Source organism: Heterocephalus glaber, unplaced genomic scaffold, assembly GCF_053883595.1.
Source record: "Heterocephalus glaber isolate CG9 unplaced genomic scaffold, H.glaber_assembly_v1.0 deba00000347, whole genome shotgun sequence".
NCBI classification, from domain to species: domain Eukaryota; kingdom Metazoa; phylum Chordata; class Mammalia; order Rodentia; family Bathyergidae; genus Heterocephalus; species Heterocephalus glaber.
The window spans coordinates 46,492,581-46,515,806 of record NW_028258143.1 but is presented as its reverse complement, the minus strand read 5'-3'; the positions used below and the strand labels follow the sequence as shown (position 1 = coordinate 46,515,806).

At 32.8% G+C, this 23,226-nt stretch overlaps 1 protein-coding gene across 7 annotated transcripts in view; it reads left to right on the top strand.

Moving 5' to 3' along the window:
• Scn9a (sodium voltage-gated channel alpha subunit 9) overlaps window positions 1-23,226 on the top strand; it is a 153,214-nt gene that overhangs the window by 46,143 nt on the left and 83,845 nt on the right. For 3 of the 7 annotated variants that reach the window (XM_087199860.1, XM_087199863.1, XM_013076951.3), the window contains exons 2-7: window positions 16,724-17,031; window positions 18,936-19,054; window positions 19,399-19,488; window positions 20,026-20,154; window positions 21,695-21,786; window positions 22,762-22,974. In XM_087199860.1, the coding sequence (XP_087055986.1) occupies window positions 16,774-17,031; window positions 18,936-19,054; window positions 19,399-19,488; window positions 20,026-20,154; window positions 21,695-21,786; window positions 22,762-22,974 (901 nt within the window). In that variant the 5' untranslated portion in view covers window positions 16,724-16,773. Of the gene's footprint in view, window positions 1-7,731; window positions 8,336-16,723; window positions 17,032-18,935; window positions 19,055-19,398; window positions 19,489-19,578; window positions 20,155-21,694; window positions 21,994-22,761; window positions 22,975-23,226 lie in introns of those variants that run through there. The other 4 variants (XM_087199865.1, XM_087199858.1, XM_087199852.1 and 1 more) reach the window with 3 other exon arrangements.

The window sequence follows — 23,226 nt, the reverse complement described above, 5'->3', positions numbered from 1 at the left end:
CCATATCCTTTTCAGGAAATTGATAGGAAGAAGAAATGATTATGCATAAGTAAGGCAACCTTATGTAAAGAGAAAAGGGGAAGACTTGTCCCCATATGTGGCTGTGACATGTTGCACAAAACCTTTTTGGTAGAAGAGACAAGGAAAGCTATATTAAGCAGTTCTGTAAGGTCATTAAAAAAAGCAAATTCATGATATCCATTTAGTAAAGAAAGTCTTCAGTTGATAAAGGTAATAAGAGATTATAGAGGATAATTGAAACTCAAACAAATAAGATACTGTATTAAAATATTATATGTGCAAGGGCATCTGCTGTGCAACGAATAAAAGATTACTATCACAATATAAAAAGAGATAAGAACAAATAATTTACTTCAGAAGAAACCTTGAAAGCCAGGAAACATACAAACAGTTGCTCAATATCATTACTGACCAGAGAATGCTAATTCAACCAATAAAGTAATTATTTTTCACCTCTTTTTTTGGCAAAATTTTAAAAACTGAATAATGTCAAGTATTTGTGGGAGATATAAGAACCATCACATGCTCTTGTGGGAGAAAAGAAAGTGTAAATGAAGAAGGACATACACTATTTAAACCATTTAAGTATATATGTACCCTAGGCCCCAGCAATCGTGCTCCCAAGTATAGATTGCCTGCCAAGGATTTCTTACACGGTTCCTTATCAAGGTGCACATGTGGTGTTACTTGTAGTCTTAGCTGAGGTTAGTTTACTGAGGAAGCAATGAAGCGGAAGCTAGGAGGATCCTCAGCAATGTATTCACATGGTTGAATGTTTTCTTTTGTAACCATTGCAAGAAGTATGTTTTTTAAAACTGCTACAGTCACTGCTGCATAGCGTCTCGTTGGCACAATTACAAAATCTTTAGTAAGATGTATTCTCCCCTTTTCTTTAATCTTGTCAAAGAAAACAACCGCCTCCCTAGTATCTAAAACTGTGATTAAGTAGGCATTTTTCAACAGTTACCTATATTTTCTCTTGGCTGAATTTCCCAAAATGGGTTATTTTAAACACAAATGCCAACTTGAATTTTACTTTAATTTTCTGACTCTATAAAACTTTCTGAGCTACAGAAGGTAGACACAATGAAGTCCTAAAACATTTTTTAAAAAGTGAGAAGCCTCAATAAAAACAATGTATATTTATCTATAAACATGATAAAGTTCAAATGTAAAATATAATGAATTGATTACAATTTTGGAAAGATATACAAGAATATTTTATATAGTAGTTTTTGTCATCTCTTACTTTTTGCAATAAAGTTCTGAGAGAAAATTAGTGGAATGTGAAAAAGGTTATAAAAATGAACCATTAAGCCAAACGAAATTATACTAATATTGAACAAGGAAATGTAACAATAGGCCTTGTCAAAACAGAAGTAAAAAACAGTAGTTCACTAAGAATAGGTGGATTTTCATATAGATTTGTTAAATAAATTATTGGATTGTTTAATAATCTGATTGAGTTAATCATATGATTACATTAGAATAAAAGATTTACATCTCTAATAAAATATTAAAGAAGAAAATTGAAAAAAACTATTTAAATTTCCTATTGACATGCCTTTAAATACTCAAATATATTCAGATAACTTAAGGTTTGTCATATTGAAGATGCTGATGACAAGGTGGCTGATGACTGTTGTCAATTCAGGGCCTATAGCTCCCAATCAAGGGCATTCTAAAAGCTCTAGTATCTTACAACTCATACGTGAAAGGAGTTTGATTGACATTTTCCCATATTTAACAGCACTACTAAAATGTTACATGCCATCACCAATAACAAGTTGAGAATCTCAGAGAAGTTTGTTTAACTATCAGTGATAAACATAAACACATTGCAATCAGTGATGATAAAGACAGAATTTTTTGTCTGCCCTTCATTATAAAGTGTGGGCAGGTGGAGATTTGATTAAAAACAAATGAAACAAAAAATAGGAGGCAGAGAATGAAAGAAGTATGTTAGGTAATTAATAAGATTTTTTAAATTGTGGGTTTTTAAAATAGATAATTCCTTTAATTTCCATTTTCACTTTTAATAAATATTTTCTCTTTTATTTAATTTGTGTTTTGCATCTTTCTCAACTCCCTCCGCAAAGTGTGCAAACTACAGGTCCATAAAACCTAGATCTGTCTTTTGTCGCAGAGGGTTAGATAGCAGGTGTTTCTAAGAAGATGAAAGAGGTAAAATGTCTGGTAATTGTGCCATAGTTAGAAATACAGATGAGATGCACTTAAAACAACACGGGTACTATAAATTCTTAAATCGATGCTTAGCAGAGAGAGAGGGAGAGAGAGGGAGAGCAGAGGGCGAGAAAGTACGTAATACCAAGTTTTATGTAAATTAGAGACATGTATCTAAGATAATGTTTGGTTTTAGAAAACAAAAAGATGCACAGTGAACACATTAGAATGAGCAGAATGAGTGTCTAGGGATGTAGTGGGATGGAGATGAAGTGATGGGAATAGGATAGGAGGGTATCAAAGAAAAAATAATAGACCCCTTGGCCATTGACAAAAATAGGCCATGAACTGGGAGCTTAACTCTCTAAACTGGAGATTTAAAAAAATCTATAGGAGATAGGAATTTCAGTTATTTTCTACAAATAGGCTAAATTATGATTTAATATTTACAACTAAAATAAACTTTGTGGAAAGTTTTTGTTTTAAATTGAAATAGTCTGAGATAAGTAAAATCTAGGAACAGAATCTAAAGAGTTCATGAAGCTGTACAATTCATGTTCTATGGAAGAACAAAGCCAAGGATGACTTTTTGTTGTTGGGAAAATTGAGAACAGTGAGGACAGTCAGACCAAGGACAAACCTGAAATTCATGAAAACAGCTCATGGACCATGGCAAACACTTAACAATCTTATGAATTAAGAGTGTTATGCTTACATGGAGATGTCCCTCAAGAGTTTCATGTGCTTATAGGCGAGGCTTTTGGAAGGTGACTGGGGGCTTATAGCTGACTTGCTGTTAGGAGGTTGAGTCTGGTGGAAAGAGGTGGTCACTGGCAGAGTGACCCAGAAGGATTTATCTCCCTCCCTGACTCCTCCCATAGCTCTCCCTCTCCCTCTCTGCTTCCTGGGAACGCTGCCTGAGTAGCTATTGCTCTGCTATGGCCCTCTACTACGCAGTGCTGCCTTGGAGCCAATAGTCCATGGGCTAAAATCTGTACACACTGACCCAAAATGAACTTCTCCCACCTTAATTTATTGGTCATGGCTTGTGTCCCAGCAATGAGCAAAGTAACTAAGACAGAGTCACAGTAAGGGAAAACTATAGGGCATACAAGTCATTGTACAACTCACTTCTATTCATCTTCTTTCTGTGACCAAATCCTTCCTAAATCCAGGTCAAGTGCCTTTCCTGGTTGTTCTCATTGCTCCTATGTATAGGTGAATCACAAGCATTTACGTTCCCATATTCTCCAATAGACAATAAGCACCAGAGGACAAGGACCAAGAAAACCATTTTGTATTTGTGTCCCCAACATGTAGCATTGAGTCTGACACTTAGCAAGCACACACACGTATATACACACATAGGGCAACTATATGACATGACGGATATGCTGCTGTGCATCACTATAATAACATTTTTACTATCTATATGTATCCCATAATACCATGTTTCATACTTAAATACAAACAATGAAAATTATTTTAAAATATTTATGGCAAGTAAATACAATGGAACAAACATTTCAAGGGAATATCAATATCCCACAAGTCCACACAGGTAGCTGTTATTTGTGTGATTCTTGAGAGGTGATCTTACAATCAGGATTATTGTAATTTTTGTTTTGGCAATTTGAATAATAAAAAACTGTCAATATTTTGGTTCCCTTGCTTTAGTGTTTAATAGTTTAATAAACAAAAATCTCCAAAATATATTCTGTTAATTTTACTAGCTGACTATTATGATGTTATTTAAAAATAATTTCAAATGCAAATAATCAGTTTAACTGGTGGCTAGTCATTTCGCATGATATTCAGGCTGAGAATACACCTCAGTGGCATAGCACTTGTCCAGCATGCACAGGGCCGTGCATTTAATGTCCAGCCTCCAAAAAATAGAAATAAAATAAAATAATTTCCTAATATTTTTAGTTATTAAAAGCTCTTTCAAAATAAAAATACATTCAAAAAGTAATTGTTTATACCACATCATATATTCAGGGAATTCCTGGGCAGTGTTTTCTATACAACAGAGAAAAAAATATCCATCTATCTTTTTTTTTTCCCTGAAAGCAATTACTTTAGAAATAAAACAACTGAAATGTTGAAGTCTGAAATAATTGAAAAGCAAGATAAGATAAAGGAAAGTCTATTTTGTATGTACAGTAATTAAGGAGTCAAGAAAATATACAAACGAATTCATTCATGCAGTATACTACATAGCTTTAAAATCCACAGCACATAAGAATTATTGCTTTTAGTCATAGTTTCATCTTTGTAAATTTCTCCTTATATGTACACAGATTCTTACTCAGTCTGGTATTCTTTCTTTCCTGTTGTGTTTTCATTTTTCTATTTAAGATCTTCTTCTACATAAAGGATTTTCTTTAGTATATTGTATATTTTAGTACAATAATTAATTCTGTCAGTTTGAATTTTTTGAAAGTGTTTTTTAAAATCTCATATTTTTCATTTTATCTTTTTATATAGTAGAATATATTTACAGAAAAAACGTATATCCTACACATGCAGTCCACTGAATTCTTCCCAAATGAAACTAGTACTGTCTTAGGTCAAACATTAGGATGCTCACCTCTCTTGTCAGGGAAAGCTGCCTATGACACTGATGGAGTATGTGGGGTGGCCACAGATCATCGCCTCAAATGGGCTGGAAGGGCTACCCTGGCTAACCCTAGCTTTCCCGTGAAATGGACTGAGTAAATCCACAGGGAAGATAGATAGTTGTTGGATAAATACAGCTGTGTCATATTTGACTATTAACTTCTGCTGTCATTGTAAGAAATTATACAAAGTTAAAAACATACTGAGTTTCAGTTTCTCACACCAGAGAGACAATGTGACATGTACATTTATGTGTTCCACTTATTTCACTTATGAAAATTATTTTTTCATAGAACAGCTTTGATATTTTCTTTATTAATATCTACTTGTAATATATTAAAACAAAAAATTTTAAAAAGAAAACTACTCATACTACATATGAATTAGAAAAATAGAGTTAAATAGAAAAAGAAAAAAAACAATGTAAAAATCCATATTGAGGTGTTCAATTAAAGAAATAAGAGATTTTATAAAGATTCATAAAAGTTGCCTTAATTTTAGGCCTCTTACTACAAATTTATGTGTATAGATTCTAAATAATTTTTGAATTTTAAATAACAAAACAAATAATATAACCGCTATTTTGAGAGGCAAAAGATAAGACAAAAATATCAAACATAGAACAGTTGGCAATTTGAAAATTTGAAAGATATTAAATTTTTCAAATATGTTAATCTTATACTCAGAATGTGTTATAGGATCTGTTAACATTTCAGCATCCTTCCCCTGCATAGTACATCATATTTTATTTTGAGGAAAATAAGACAGAAATTTCAAGACAGAAAATTAAAACATTAGTCAAAAGGTTTCATACTTTTATTATATATTAAATGCAGTGTTGGTCAATATTAGGATATAATCCCTAGTGCTTCAGTATGAAATTGAGAATCTTCAGTTTCTCACTTAGGATACTCTTTATATTAAAATATAGGATTTCAGCAGCAGGTGATTTAAGTATGAGTTCTGTTTATATTTATTTTAGCACTATTATTCAGCCATACAATCTATCTTTCAGATCATATGGCCACAGTGGTGACATACACTGACAAAGAATGGTGATTGAAATGGTTAGTATAATATACTTCCATTAAAAAAAGTACTGCACAACAGCACTGGGGCTTCAGGTCCTATTTGGCAATTACCCCCAAAAGTAAGATGAACATACATCTAAGCTTTCCTAGAAAAATTTAAATTTATTCTTGCCTTTGTGTCCTCTATAGGGCATTTATTCTTGACCAAAAAGAAAAAAATCCTGGTTTAGAGCATACTGTACATCCTACTGAATGGAACTGGTTTCATAATTGTAATCCTGTGACACTGGGAGGCTGACATAGGAGTACTGAAAGTTTGAAACCAGCCTGGGCAACTTAATGACTTAGTGAGACCCTGTCTCAGAAAACAAACAACTACAATAAAAACAACAAGGGAGATGCACTGGGAATGTATCTCAGTGCAAAGGTCCTGGGTTCCATTCCCAGAACCAAAATAAACAAACTGCCAACAAACAAACAAACAATAAAAGTAAAAAAGAAAGAAGTGTAGTTATGATAGCCGGAGTAATGCTATTTCCTTTTCCCCAAAGATATTACCAGAAATTTAGATCAGTAAAATTGGAAATTATCAAGATATCCTTTAATTACAACTCAGGGAGCAGATGGGACTGGACTCAAACTTGGTTTAATGCTTAATTTTTTTCTACATTCTCCAAATTCAGTCTTCTAGCATTGCTCAGTTTCCTTATCTAAATTGCAGAGCTATTCAGTGACTACAGGGCACTTGCTGTTGTTGTCTTTGGATGTTTTAGTTAGATTTATCTTGCTTGTTATTGGCATATAACATTTTTATAATCTTGATATTCTGATCAGCTACTGAGGCTTGGTGTATGAAGGACCCCACTTCTTTCCTTGGTGCTAATATGTATAGAAGGGCTGAAAGTGTTTCAGTTTCACAGAGGGAAACTTCTTATAAGAGTTCTTACTGGAAAAGAGTATCACCTCTCTCACTTCATATGATAAAGTCTTTGTTTTTATGTTTGGAATTTAGATTTGTTTTAGTTTTCCAGTCGCGAGGACACAATACCTGACACTCACAACTTAAAGGAGGAGAGATTGTGGTATCAACCATGATTAAATATATCCTTGACAACCAAAGTGGAACTGTCTGTTGTCTTGCTCTCATGTAGATAACTGGTATTTGGATGTCAGTTAAAAGAGAATTTCTGAGTCAAATGGTTTTTTTTTCATTGTTACCCCATGGTTTGCAGTGTAACACAGAAATCAAAAGAAAGCCTTTTGTACCTTAACAGCATTTCTAAGATTGACGTGAAATAAAGCTCCAATTTAACAGCTTCCAATGTTTGCCACTATCAAATGAGTTAAACTGTTCATATTCTAAAAGAAAACATGTGAAGAATGCCTTCCAATGTATTTTTTAGCCTACTGAGAATGACTCTCAAGTATAATTAGGACTCAGACAGTCTGACTCTCATCTAGTCCTATGTTTATAAGCTGTAAGGTCATTCCTGACTCAAGAGGCTACATTTATACAAAATCATCTTCCAGGCATAATGACTAGCAAAATTGATCAGCATTTCTAATGGATCTCTTATTGATCAATGCAATACTATTTTATATGATGTAAAATATAATTTTTAAAATATTAATTATAATCTATTTTAATTGAAAGTAATTTACATTGTAGGTCAGTCATCACCTTGGAATCTTTTAGATGAAGACAGTATATTTACTTATAAATTAACGTTCATTGAACCATCTTTAACTTTATATTTTACATAATATGACTGTAATTTTATGTGTTTGAATTTTTTTACTGTTGTTGTTTCAATAAACTTTGCCACTTTGGAATAGATTTACAGCAAGCATGCAGATAGTAAGGAGTGTTCCCCTATACTCCTTGCTCAGTTGCCCCTATTATTAATAATTTACATTAGCATAATACATTAGTCACAATTAGTGAAACCATATGGATAATATCAGTATTAATTAATGCCCTCTCCCTTTTCAGGTTTCCTTAGTTTTTCCACAGTGTCCATTTTATCTTGTAAGATCCAACCCAAAATACTATATTACATTTAGCCACCATGCCTTGTTAGGCATCTCTGGGTTGTGGCAATTTCTGAAGCTTTCCTTTCTTTTGATGATCTTGACAACTGGAAGCAGTACAGGTCACGTGTTGTCCCTGAAATGAGACTTTTCTGATGTTTTTCTCATGATTAGATGAAGGTTACTAATTTGAGGAGGAGAAGGAAGACTGTTATGGTTTAGATCTGGACTATCCTACCCAAAGCCTCATGGAGGGATATCAGAAGGTGCTTGGATCATCGTGGGCAAATATACTGATGAGTTTGTGGCTAAGTGTGGCTCCTTTTTTTTCTCTCTACTTCCTGGCCACCATGATTTAATCAGCTTTCCTCCACTGCAGGTCCTTCCACCAGGCCATTTCTGCATTTGAGCCTACCAACTATGACTGAGACCTCTGAAAATGTGAGGTAAAATAAACCTCTCCACTTTTGAGTTACAGAATGTTGTATTTTGTGTCCTGGCATTGGGAAAGTGACTAAGACAAGGAATATAACAAAGTACATACATCATAACATCATATTAATGGTACATATTGTCAATGTGAGTTAGCATTGTTGAAGTTAACTGTGATTTAAGATGCATTTTGAAGTACATGGACAGATTTTATGGTGTTTTAAAAGTGAATGCTATTCCAGTCAAAATTTCATCTGTGGAAAAACATCATTGTTTCCAGAGAAGTGCCATTTTCAAAGCAGTTTTTCATTTGATAACAGTGAGAATTAATAAAAATTCTATTTTACTTATCTTTACATTTGTTAATTGTCTTAAATAATTTGGATTCAAGCCAATTTTATTCATATTCTGCCATATCTTCAATAAGGTTTATGGAGGCAATTTTAATTTTATATAAATAGAATTTAAATTATCTACAAATAAGAGATTCAGTGGTGGAATGCAAAACTGCATGTGATTATATAGATGTGAATTTATAACTAATCTTCTGCTTCTTGAAATAAGGAAATATCTTCATCCTTCTAATCACAAAGAAGTAAGAAATTCAAACATTACTTGCTTTCTTTGAGAAATACTGAAAGTTGTCAAGCAAAGCTCACTGTTTAAAGAGATTCAGTGGAAAGCATTTTTAATAGAATATCTCCATTTTAAAAATATACATGTCATATATAAAATAAAGTATGCTAATAATAGTCATTATAAAAGCAGAATTCAGTAATGGGAATGTAACTCCGTGTAGCGTACTTATCAATTGTGCGTGAGGCCGTCTTCAATCCCCAGCACTGGAAAAAGTAAAGTAAAGTAAAGTAAAGTAAGAAGAGGAAGGGGAAGGGGGAGGAAGGAGAAGAAGAGCAGAACAGTTCTTATTACAAAATTATATAGACATAATATAATATCCTACCTGAACCATGATTGCGTTGTCATTCTAACTTTAATAAATCGTTTGGGAACTGCAGTTTAAATTTTAAAAATTCAGTAATTTTGTGGCCAAGATGTTATAGAGGCCAGTGAGATATTTAGTCGCCTGTAACAATGGGCACAGCTCACATTTTTCCTTTTCAGTTATTTATTTAGGTAAGATTTAATATGGAGGTTTCTCCTGTGATTTCTGGAAGATTCAAAAGTTAGATTTAGACATCTTGGTAAACTCCCATGGCTCTTCCCCCCATGAGGGCCCTTTTGTAGAACCCTGGAGACTAAAGGAAGAGCTCTAAAGCAGTTTCCTTTTGACTGCTTTTAATGTCAGACTCGAGGAATACATTGTTCAGAATAACATGTTCAAAGCCACATCAGATACCCAGAGATTCGAGAGAGACACGTGGGATTTTTCTCTTTTTCTGTATTGAATGCATGTGCACTTCATGGTACATAATTATCCATTTTACATTAGATAAAATGGAAATTGAGCCATATTTTCAACATTTTGCAGGAACTCAAAATTAAAAAGAAATTGTAGAAACTCATATTGAGTGGAAACTTAACCTCTAAAAAATGTAGATTTTCAAAAGTAGTAATTCACAAAGTAATCCATTCTTTAGTTCTTAGGCTGATAAAATAAACAGGTTTTTAAATATCCTTGCCTTGTTTTGGAATGTTCCCATTTATTAAAAGTGGAAAAATCAGCTTTTTGCAATCTATGCTGGGAAAAGCTAAGAGTCCATCGTCTTTAGTGGACAGCAGTAATAATTCTTCCTTCTCCATGCTGTTGCTTAGCAACGGATGATTGGTAGATTATTGGAGGTTGCATTAGATCTGTCAGGGCTGAGGGATTCATTTAGGGGATGCCCTGGGAGGGACATTGCATGCCTCAAAAATTAACAAGACCCTCCATGTTAATAAAGACTATAAAATGGGTTTGCTTTGCCTAATGTGTAGGAAGTTGCATGATGGCACAGGTAGTGCTTAAAATGAGAATTAAAAGTAAAAATAGTTACGTTGAAGAATTTGCTTGCTTTTCACTGTCTTATAGCTGGAAATATGTTAGGGGATCAATGGTATTTTTAACATGCTCTCATTTTCATCCTTTCATTTCTGGTTACCTATGATCTTCTTTCTCTCCTTCAAGTCCTCTTTTTTTTTTTAATCAATTCTTTTCCCTCATTCCAACTCTTCTGTCTTGAGTTAACCTTAACACAGATTCAGAGTTCAAAATATGTGTCATTTTTATTAAATGGAATTTGTGTTTATCTTTTCCGATTTTGAAATGGAAAACTTTAAATTTTACAGTTTATATTCCCCAGTCTTCTAATAAAACAAAATCTATTTTTTTCTTTAAAGTGAATTTTCTCTCTGTTATTGAATAATAAAGCCTGCCCCTTGTTTTTTTGTATATTCATCTGATATATTTTCTGCAATACTAGGAATCAAACCTAGGTGTATCCAATTGCTGAAGTATAGCTTCAGCCTTTTTTGTTTTGTTTTGTTTTGCTTTCTTTTGTTTTTGAAACAAGGTATTGCCAAGTTGCTTAAACAAGACTTAAACTTTGGATCCTCCTGTTTCAGCCTCCCTTGGTGCTGGGATTACATGTGTTCACCACCACACCCAACTTTCAATATATTTTTTTATTTATAGTATTTTTAATTTATGATTCATTTATCAGGATGTAACCCACTGCTAAGTCAAAGAGTGTCTATCTGCATAACAATCGTTATTAATGACTTTTATCAATTTTCTTATAAATCGATTTTGCATAATGTTCTTAAAAAAGAATAAATCCAGTTATTTCACAATAGTTAAAGTTTTGTATTGCATATACAGAATATTTTCTTCTTAAGCAGCTTTCAATTTGGAAAATTTTAAAGATTATGCTATATACTCTGCAAAAAGTTGGGAAGCCTAACTAAATTAATTCCAATGTTGATTTTATGTGTAGTTTGGGAATAAATCCCACTGTTCTACTTGGATATAGAGGAGGATATTAGAACATGTTTCCTGAAACATTGTAGAATAAACAATCCTTGGTTTAATCAACTTGTTTTCTGACATATTTCCCATATATGCCAATTCCCTAATTTCCTTTTTTCTGTCCTTGTCAGATGAGTGTTATAACTTGTGGTTTTTGCTTCAATCTCCAAAATAGGGAATCTGACCTGCAGGCAATTCTTCATGCTTGTGAAAACTCTGTCCTCTAGTTTTCAGTGATGTCATGAAAATATTCTCTATTGTACATCGTTGTTTTCACTGCAGCGAGAATAAGGAAATTGGAGAGTGATAAACAAATGGGATCAGACCATTATAACGAACTTCATGCTAACATTGCAGTGGCTGGAGAGATATATAAAGGAAATATAGATGATAGGTGAATAAAAAATAGACATAAATATGTACATACATACTAGCTATATAATATGGAAAAGTTCAGAATAAATATTTTATATTTATCTCAACTAGATACCAGGATATAGATACAAGGATAGAAAAGTCCTAGATATCAGGATAATACATTCAAGTTTTATTTTCAGTGATTGCCTAGATATCCTTGAATATGAGATTAATGGTGAGTGGGAAAGAGTTGTGAGAACTCAAATGTATTTTTTTATGTGCAATGTTATTTCATTCTAAAGAAGATATCATCATAATAATATGCCATACTGGAAATTCAATGATATAATTTTAAATGCAAATTAAACATAAGAATTAATAATAACTGATTTTATGAAACATAGATATCAGATCCAATAATTTTAAGTGTTTTTATTCAAAGTGCATTTTATTTTTATTGGATATAACTGCATGACATTTTCATTGTAAAAATCTTAAAAATATAAAACAAAATTTAATAATAATTATTCATAACCATTGTGTATTTAATTTCAGACTTTCTATAGATTTTAAAACTTGAAATTAATACACATATATGTGTGTAACTTGCATTCCATCAATTGTCCATTATAATATGTTTATAATTAATTAAATAATCTTTGAAAGTACTCAGTATCTCATTTTATTTTCATTTTTTATTTAATAAACCTTGACTATTAGTCTTTTGGATTGATTTCAATGTTTCAATAATATAAAAACATTGCATTAAGCATCTTCATAAATTCTGGAAGACATCTGAGAGTATGCTTTTGGATAAATTCCTAGGAAGGAATTATTTGACAAGAAAAATTAATGAACATTTTTATCACTTTTGACAGATACTGCAAAATTACCCCTGAAACATCTGTGCACATTATTTATTCCTGTCATCTAGATGGGGTAGTGATTTCCCTATTCCTTCTCTGATAATACCACTGTTACTTATGTTAATATCTTTGCTGATTTATTAGGCTAATTTGGTTTCACATGTTTTGGTTTTTATTTCTTAGATTACTGTGACGTTTCACATGTTTTCAAGTGTTTATTATTTGGATCTTTTATAAGTATGCTCTTTTTCATTATCTCTGTTTTAGTATCTTTATTACTTAAGGAAAAAAATTGTTAATGTTCATCCATTTAGCTATGACTGTCTTTAGTTTCTCATTCTTTATGGCTTTATCATATTTCCTTCCACTTTTGTAGAAGCCCCCCTTTAAAAAAATCTTTTCTTGTTATGAGAATCTAGCATTCCTTTTCTCAGCAGGCTGCAGTTTAGTTCAATGCTTGTAAAAGTGTTCATCTTCGTTTTCATTCAGATTTTTGAGTCTTATTCTTCATTTTAACATTTATCCCATTGAAAAATCTTAAAGTGATGGCTGACTTGTAAACATTCTTGTGGCCTATTTATCCAGGAGACTAAGGGAAGAGGAAAGAAGCTGCTGTCATAGACAAGTGATTCCCCTCATTGACATCTACTCGCAGTTATGTCAGAGAACTGCAAGACTATATTTCTAGTGCTGCTGTCCATTGACACCCTGTCAGCCAGCCATCTCTCCAGCCTAGTTTTGTTAAGTTTTCCAGTAAAACTCAGATGCCAACCAGAGCTTTTTTCTTAAAAGTTATTTTTAGTAAAATGAAGGGAAATTTTACCTCTCTAAATTAGATGATAAAATCTGATCAAGCATCATTTCCACTCACTTTCCCAAGACCGTGATGTTAATTGGGTGTTTAATGTCTTTCTTCAGTTTTCCCTCATTAGGAAAATACTGCCCATTGGGCCATTAATACCAGTTCCCCACGTCTACAGTTTGTATGTTCTTTAGTCTTCAGGACTTCTGTGTTGAGGATGTACGAAAGTGGGGAAAATGAAAGAGATTGGAGCAAATAAAAAGAAAGGAAAACCTGAGTAGGAACATCAGAAGTGTAGAATTTGTGATAGACATCTTAGTTCATCTGAATTCTGTTTACCTGGATATCTGTCAAGTAATTCTTGAAAGAGGTGATATGTGCCAGTTGAATGTAGAATATATGAAACACCAGTTATTCAACCATCTTTTCTTTAACAGCCCAGCTACATCTACACTGAAAGTCTACTGAGGCCGGTAACTCCATCCCTTGTATTTATGATTTCCCAAAGTGTTAAGGAATCGCTAAAGTACAACTGGCAATTGCAAACACTTGTCTTATTTCTAAGCTTGATTTAACATGAATTTTAAAAGGCCAGAGTTTCTAGAATCAGGCCATCTGGTGTATGACCAAAGTTTTATAAACTGAACTAAGCCTAGCCTTTAAGTGACTGAACTTAAACATATTTTCTGAATTAATCTCAGACCAAAAGCAATCCCATGTTTATGCTAAGCCAGTGGAAACTCCAAAGGTGGTTAATGTTGCTTTATTTCCACTTTATTGAACTTTCTTTTCTCAGGAAAGTTTAAACATATTTCATGGTATTTAAAATGCTTTTTAACAACACATTTACTAAAGCATAATTCACATAACAGGAATTGCTACTTTAAATTGTATAATTCAGTTTTTAATACAATGTAAGCCTTATCATTACATAATTTGAAAACATTTTCCATCCAAAAAATCCCATACTCATTAACCCTATCCACTTTTTGGATGTGTATATATGATGTCCTTTATTTTTCAGTCCATTCCATCTATCCACTATCTATCTATCTATCTATCTATCTATCTATCTATCTATCTATCTATCTATCTATTTATCTGTCCATCTATTTATCTGTCTATCTGTGTTTGCAGTGCTGAGGATTGAACCTAAGTCTTGTACATGTTAAGCAAGTGCTGTACCACTGAGCCAACATCTGAAGCCCTTACTACATTATTAAGAATTACCTTTAGTTTCTATCAAAATATATATGTCTTTTATTACTGGTGTTGAAAGACATATAATGGAGGAAGTAATGTTAGTAAAATATTTTAATATCATGCACAAGTCAGCAAACACAGTCAATGAATTATTTAAATTCTGCTCAAAAGCAATATTAGCTTCTTATAAAGCAGAATGACCTCATTCTTCTTTATTCAAAATTGTAAAATTTCATAATTCTGAGTTTATAAGTAGATATGTATTTCCAAACTTGGTATTGCATGGCTTTCAATAGATTCTCTTTTCTGAAAATTTGCTGTTTATCTACTCTCAAAGGCTTTTAGTTCTCCATCTTTGCAGATGAATAGAGAAAACGAAGACTCTAGGAAATTTATAGCAGAAATATATCCAACTTCATACTGAAACCAGAATGAACCACCACCTCCTATTACCATGATACTCTCTCCAGACACATCCTTATATATCTCTCTCACTTTCTACATCAGGGTAGAAAAAAAGGATGTTGGCTGTGTATGCTAACTGTATTCTCCCTCAACACAGTGTGAAACCAGATTTATGTTTGCTGTATGATTCAATGTTATGGGCATCCTTTTTACAACCAAGTTCTTTGAAGACAATGATTTTTCTCCTTAGTCTCACAGCCTTAAATTTCGGATGTCATAACAAATCTAGATTAAGTACGTGGTAAAACATGTAATATAAATGAAGATGGGTTAGCAGATTAAAAAGGACATGTGATGAAATGTGCCATGGCATATGAATTATGTTATAAACCTTAAAAGAGCATTTTGTAGAAATGTTGAGTTTGCTTTTTAAATTTTAAAACATAGCATTTTAAAAATTTTGTCTTTTCTTTTTAATGTGTTTGACCACCTCTTTTTAAGATACATAGATTTCTGGTAATGTTTTATGCTTGTATCACACCCAAATAACTGAGGAGAAAAGGCACCTACTTTGTTCTAATTGAAGTTTATGTTGACTTTGGAACTGGAGAAATCTAAGGAAGAATAATTTCAGCAATTACCCCCCCTTTTTGCATCATATAACCCCTACTGTAACTGTAATCTATATTATTTTCATATTTACAACTGAAAAAATCCTCTCACTTAATGCTACATATAATCTATCATGATGTTCACAATGCATTGACCTAGAGAAGTTGGTGTTTCCAGCTCTCATGCAAACTTACTGTAATAAAATAAAACTAATTTTTTATTCTCTAACGAAGGTGTTATAAAGTTTCTTTGACTTATCAAAATTATTCCTATTGTTTTAAAAACAATAACTTTCATTATTTAAAAAATTCCAAAATAATAACATAAAAATTCAAATTTCTAATTTTTTTTTCCTGTAATTTTGAATTTTTCATGTACATGTAAGTCAGTTAAGGCAGTATAGTCTGAAAGCACATCAAAGTAATTTTTAATAGTGATTTTTTTTCTTTTTTATATTAAATCTACCACAAAAGTCTTAATTTTCTTTTCTTCATTCTCCTTGAAACATTTTCACAAATTATTTTGATTCAAAACAAATATAGTTTTCTAATTTTTAGGAAGAATATTCATTTATTGAAAGAAAATATATGTGCAAAATAATTTCCCATTATCTTATATCATAGGAAGGAGCTTTCTTGAGAAAGAAATAGAAGTAGAGGGTATGACTATGGCCATAAAATGTAAGAAAGTGGATGGTCTGGTGATCAGAGAGGCAAAGGAGGACATAACCCGGGGAGTGTAGCTACCAAAAGCAATGTTATAAAGACTTTTAAAAGTAGAAGATTTAGTTGAATATCATGAAAAATGAATTCAGGTGAAAAGTAAAGTAAATAAAGAAATTTTTTTTCATGAAATTGTCATTTTTTCTTTCTCTTAACTTTAGAGCTGTGATGTATTAGGTTCAAGATTTTAAGTAAAGATGATTACAGGTCATGAAAGTAAGTCCTGTACATTGCCTGACACATAGTACTTACTTAACAATTTGATAATAATTCTATGAACATATGACCTCTTGTGGATTACTATGTTTGTGTTGTTTGTTGTGCACTGTGGATTAAACCCAGAGACGTGGGTATGCTAGGCTAGCTCTTTACCACTGAGCTTTCAGTGTCACCTCCAGCCTTTTGTTATTTTTTAAAGATGTCTTCCCTGCTAGCCACACATTTAAATCTTTCTCTTTTTTCCTACCCAGGCCTCTTATGTAAGGAGCTGAAAAGGAGATAAAATATACAGGATGAAAAGATGGCAACATTGCCTCCCCCAGGACCTCAGAGCTTTGTCCGCTTCACAAAACAATCTCTTGCCCACATTGAGCAGCGTATTGCTGAAAGAAAAGCACAGGAACCCAAAGAAGAAAAGAAAGATGATGATGAAGAAGGCCCAAAGCCCAGCAGGGACTTGGAAGCTGGCAAACAGTTGCCCTTCATCTACGGAGACATTCCTCCAGGCATGGTGTCAGAGGCCCTGGAGGACCTGGACCCCTACTATGCAGACAAAAAAGTGAGTTCTTGAGACTTCTGTGGTATGTTTCTTTTGGTTTCCTTCTGCACAAAACAGAGTAAGTGGAAAGGAGTGAAAAACCCATCATGATCATAACATTAAATTAAATACATCTGTAGGATATTCATAATATGTACTTTTGCTACATTATCATTAAAACGGTTTGTGACATTGGCATACTAATTTGATTTCTTTTAGAGTGTTCAATATAATGTTCTGGATATGATTACATAATGTTATGGCTATGATTACACTGATACCCAAAAAATTTTTCCTTGCTTGTAATTAATTCTATGTGTGTGAAAATTAGAAAACTCCTGAAAAGTTCTTAATGAGAATAAAAAAAAAAATTTTTTTTCTAGTACTGGGGATTGAACTCAGGACCTTGTGCTTGCGAGGCAGGCAGCAGCACCACCGAGCTAAATCCCCAGCCCATCAAAATTGCTAATTCAAATTTTAAAATATCTAATTATTTTCTTTTTAAAATTTCAAGTGCAAAGTAACTTGAATTTGTCAAGCCTGCATAGTAGTAATGTAGCTTTCTTGCCAGCTTAGTCTTGCCACTTGGGACATAATTGCTCACTACATAGTTAGAGCATTATAGAAGGAATTGATGAATTTTTTTTTTTTCCAGTCCTGGGGACTGAACCCAGGGCCACTGAGCTGTCCCAGCCCTTTTTATTTTTTCTTTTGAGACAAAATTCCACTAAATTTCATAAACAACTCCTATACTTCTGCCTCAACCTCCTACAGATGTACACCACTGTGCCTGGCTTAATGAGTGAAATTGTAAAAATGTAGTTTATTGAGATTTAAGAAGAAAATAGTTGTAGCGAAGGGCTAGACATTAATTTTAAAACTAATTTTCAATGTAAAAATAAATTTTATGTCAAATTCTGTTTAGACATAACTCTTGTAGTGCAAGGGAACAGGAATAATAGATTCTGGTTCGTTTTCCTGAGTATCGCTATCTACAAGTAAAAATCCAGATTCATGAACTTATTCCCCAAATTTGGGAAGAAGTGGTAGTTCCAGAAGCTGACTCAAACTTTTATAAAACAAAGATTAAACAAAATGACAAAAAGACTAAGTCAGTGCCTTCTAAGTGACACAAGTAATTTTCCTGCCAATTGACAGGGGTTTAAACTTGGTCTTTCTGATTTTCAACCCAATGCTTTTAGTTTTTTAAATGCTCTGTTTTTGCTACTATATGTTTATTTGTTTTGATTTCTTAACTGAGTACCAAAGGTAGAGAATGTCACTCATTATGAAATGGCCACAATAAACTATTAAGAATGCTTAATTGTACTCAAACTATTTTAAAAATTACCATGAATAGTAGTAAGAAAGTTCTTTTTTATCATTTTAGTATTACTAGTATTACAACTAAAATAAGGAAATTGAACTTAGTGATTAGAACTATTCTAAATCTGACTTTCTTTAAATCTATGAAAATATTTTTTGAAAAACTTATTTGCTATTAACTATGACAAATACTGGCAAGTATTAACATTCTCAAGATGTAATGGTAAAAATCAGAGATAGCTACTTTTTATCTGAATGATTTAAAATGCAGTATAATGGAAGAGCATGAAGCTGTATTTTAAACTAATTTCAGTGTTCAGACATTATTGTTACTGTTACTGATGAAGAAATATGAAAAAGAAAATTGTGAAGCTCTAAGCAATACATGCTGACAAGTAGCTCAATCACTAATTTATTGAACAGAAATGCACTTTCGTTCACTGGCCAAGTTGGCATTGATAGCTGCCTGGTGGTGGAGGAACCACGTTGCCTAGACCATGTTTCTTTAATACCATGTGGAGTTGTAAACTGCATATTTGGTTTGCTGGACTGAAATTTTGGGTTCTCAACTTTGCACTATTTTCTTTTATCTCCCACAGACTTTTATAGTATTGAACAAAGGGAAAGCAATCTTCCGTTTCAATGCCACGCCTGCTTTGTACATATTATCTCCTTTCAGTCCTCTAAGAAGAATATCTATTAAGATTTTAGTACATTCATATCCTTTCCAAAGTACTTTTTGAAATGGTGTTTTAAAGTACTGTTTTTGCTACTGTTTTCAAGTATCCATTTTAGTCCTTTTGCATTTTGAACAACCTCAGATGTCGTTTATCAATTTCAACATAAATTGATGTAAATCTCACAGGTGATTGTCAGAATGACATTATTGGAATTTTAGGAAGCATTACTTTAATGTTTTGTTCAAAATGCGAAAAAAAGTAATCTAGAAGCTATTTAGATTATTTTCTATGGAAAAGTTGTTAGCATTTCAACAAGTGTCATTATCAAATACTTGAAGTTATTGTTGTGGTCTCTTTATCATATTCCTTGATTCTAAACCACCTTGTTCAGCATGCTTATCATGTGCACAATTCTGACAAACTGCATATTTATGACCATGAGTAGCCCTCCGGAATGGACCAAAAATGTAGAGTAAGTGGGTATAAGTACATTTTAAATTAGTTATATTATCATTTCCATCCTTTCCTATCCATACTGGGAAGTTAATGACATCTATAAAAATTGTGCTGTTTATTTTCTCATGTTGTATAATTGCTTTTCTTTCAGTTTTTTCTACTCTATGGAATTAAATCACTAGCAGTAGTTTAGAATAATTAGATACTGCAATATTTTCTAGAAGAATAAATTCATCAGACCCCTTGCCTTGTTCTTAAGCATGTTACAGATCTCCTATTTTGGTATATATTTTTGATAGACATAATCTAAGAATTTTCTAGGAAGATTTAATACCTATAATATTATTTATTTCAAGTACTGCTACTTTCTGGGGTGTTCCTGATAAGACATTTTAAGATTTTTCTAGAATGACCTTTATTGTATTATAAAGTTAAATATGGGTTCAAATACTACCAACACAACCTTCCAGTATTCAGAGAAAATAGGTCATAATGATGGGCATGAGGCTGCATTCTTTTCACATCTAATATCCCAATGAAATCTCCTGTTCAGGTACACTTTTACTGGAATATACACTTTTGAATCACTTATAAAAATCCTTGCAAGAGGCTTCTGTGTAGGAGAATTCACTTTCCTTCGGGATCCATGGAACTGGCTGGATTTTGTCGTGATTGTTTTTGCGTAAGTATTCAGTTTTTGAAATAGAAATTCATGAAAATCTCAGATACCGCAGAATTCTAGTAAAAACAATCTTGGGGTTTGATTCTTTTCTGTATATAATGGTTGAATTTGAAGAAAAATGAAAGCTGATCATTGATAGGCAAATATTGCATTTTTTCAGAAAGATGTTACATCAGGACTGATTATCTTCCCCCCATGTTCAGCACTTGAATGGATTATCTATGTGGTGCTAATTAGGTTCACACTTTTTCCAAGATCTTACATAAAAACTCAAAAATCTTTAAGAACCACACATACCACACACAAAATATTCCTTAGGCCTTTAATTATAAGTACAGTGTTCTTTTTGTTGCCTGTACTATTCAAGGGCTAATAAGTATACTAAAATATAAAGGTGATATTTTTACAGAAGTTATCATTACTTACTAGATCTAATGCTATTGCCTTGTGGGCACATTGCATAGACATCCACAGCTTCTTTTCAAGGGAAAATAATTACGTTAAAATATAAATTTAACTTATTCATATTGTTTTTCTTTTCCCAAGTGTATTTGTCAGAAACATTTATTTATTTTTAATGTTACCCTCGGATACAATATTTTCCTTTTATCATTTTGAATTATAAAAGTAATCTATGTTCATTGGAGCCCTTTAGACAATTCAGAAGGTTCTTAAGACTTTTGGTCTCTGATTTCCTCACCCCTGACCACCTCCTTGTTCATCGGGGTCCCTGTTTCTAAGTCACATATGATGCTGTAAGTCACATATGATGCTGTAGTTTATTTTCTTCCTGCTGATAAGAAAACATGCTGCTAAAATAGGTTACTCTTCTTATTTCTTATCGATCTTTTTTTTCTGTTTTTCACATACTGTGACATTTAACTTTTTTTTTGGTACCGGGTATCGAATTTGGGCCCTTGCGCTTGCCAGGCAGGTGGCGGAACCACTGAGCTAAATCCCCAGCCCAGCATTTAACTTTTTAAAGTATGAAATTTTAGTATATTCTCAAAGTTGTAAAATCATCACCGTCATCTAAGTTGAGGACATTTTCATCACCCTAAAAAGAAGGCTATGGTACCCATGTTCAGTCACTTCAACTTTTTCTCCTCTCTCAGCCCTTTCTAAACTATTCATTTACTTTTTTTCCCATATGGATTTGCCTCTTCTGGATGTTTCATATGAGTGAAATCACGCAGTATGAAGATTTTCTGTGTGTGTCTGGCTACTTTCATGAAGCATAGTATTTTCAGAGTTTTTTAGGAGATTAAAATTCCACATTACCATAACGCTGAAGGGCTACTGATAACAGCATTTAATTGTTTATTTAAGCATTTGAGTGTATAAACTGCATGAACAATATATTAATGTATTTTTGCATCAAATCAAAGCAAATTAGTATAAATTAATTATGATAGAAAAAGACTTGCAAAAGTATATATTTTACAAAGCATTCCAAACATAAAAAATACCATGACTAAAGGCACAGGTAAGTATCATCGACTCTATCTAAATTCTGAATAACTCTGATTTAATTCTACAGGTATTTAACAGAATTTGTAAACCTAGGCAATGTTTCAGCTCTTCGAACTTTCAGAGTATTGAGAGCTTTGAAAACTATTTCTGTAATTCCAGGTAAGAAGTGATTGGTGTGGAGCACTAGGCTACTTATAACTCCAACTGTTTGGGAGTTGTTCCTTGTTTGTGTGTGTGTTGTCACTGTGTTTGTGTATAAACTCCCCCATTACAGATATGTGACAGAGTTTGTGGACCTGGGCAATGTCTCAGCGTTGAGAACATTCAGAGTTCTCCGAGCACTGAAAACTATTTCAGTCATTCCAGGTGAGAGCGGGGTTAAACACAAGGGCTGACTTTCATCTTTTGGAGGAAAGACAATAAAGAAAATCATCCAAGCAACTTTAATTGAATTTAATTCTTTTTTTTTTCATAACTGTTATTATAAGTCAGCTTTTGAGTTTAATCAGCTGCATGAATCTCTGAGGATGAAGATGACCGCTTGGCTCACATCTCCACTTGAAATTTTCCCTCCTGTCTAAGGGCTCATTTTACCTCTGCTTCTCCAGGAAGGAAAATTTCAACTAATTTTAGATGTTCTTCACATGTTTAAGAAAATAAATAAGAAATACCAGCATGGGGGTATTGCATGACATATTGTTTAATCTCTCTCAACAAACTATTTCTTAATTGAAAATTAGTCCATTATAATTTGTCATTATGTGCTGCAATTCAGGCTTTTATTTGTTTTGGTACCATTATAGCAAGATGGTTTGTTAGTCAAATATTTATTGAATTAGAAATTATAAAATTATAAATGAGTATGAATATGGCTTTAGCAACCAAACTATTCATTTGACAACTTGAATATCCTTGGAAACATTTTATAGTTTTGATTATTTGCTTTAATACATGAAAACATTGTGCATATTAAATGGCAAATTTAGCCTTTTCAACTTCTAGGCTCTTTTGAGTTAAATTACTTTAGGTCATTGACTGACATAATGCATGCATCTCTAGGAAAGCTTGTGTGTTGTTTTGTATCTCATTCAGAGGCTTTACATCATTATGCACACCTCTTTCCTCCATTTGCAGGCCTGAAGACCATTGTGGGGGCGCTCATCCAGTCAGTGAAGAAACTGTCTGATGTCATGATCCTGACTGTGTTCTGTCTGAGTGTGTTTGCACTAATAGGGCTGCAGCTGTTCATGGGCAACCTCAGGCACAAATGTGTGCAGCTTGAATTTGCAGAAAATGAAACAGCTATCAGCGCGCTGGATAACTTTGAGAATAAAGAAGACTTGAAAAGTAAGAATGCCCCTGTAGTTCTTAATAGGATGAAATAATGCTAATAGCATTGCTCTTGTCTAAGAATAAAATGCTTATTGATTTTAATTGTTTCAAAGCAACTGAGATATACAAAAAGTTACTACAGTGTGGATTTATATCATGTTATAAATGATTTTACAAATATTTTTGGTCTTAGCTTTCTAGTACTTGTGGCAATAGGAACATGAGATGGTCACAAGTTCACAATTTCTATAAAATAAAAAAAGATTT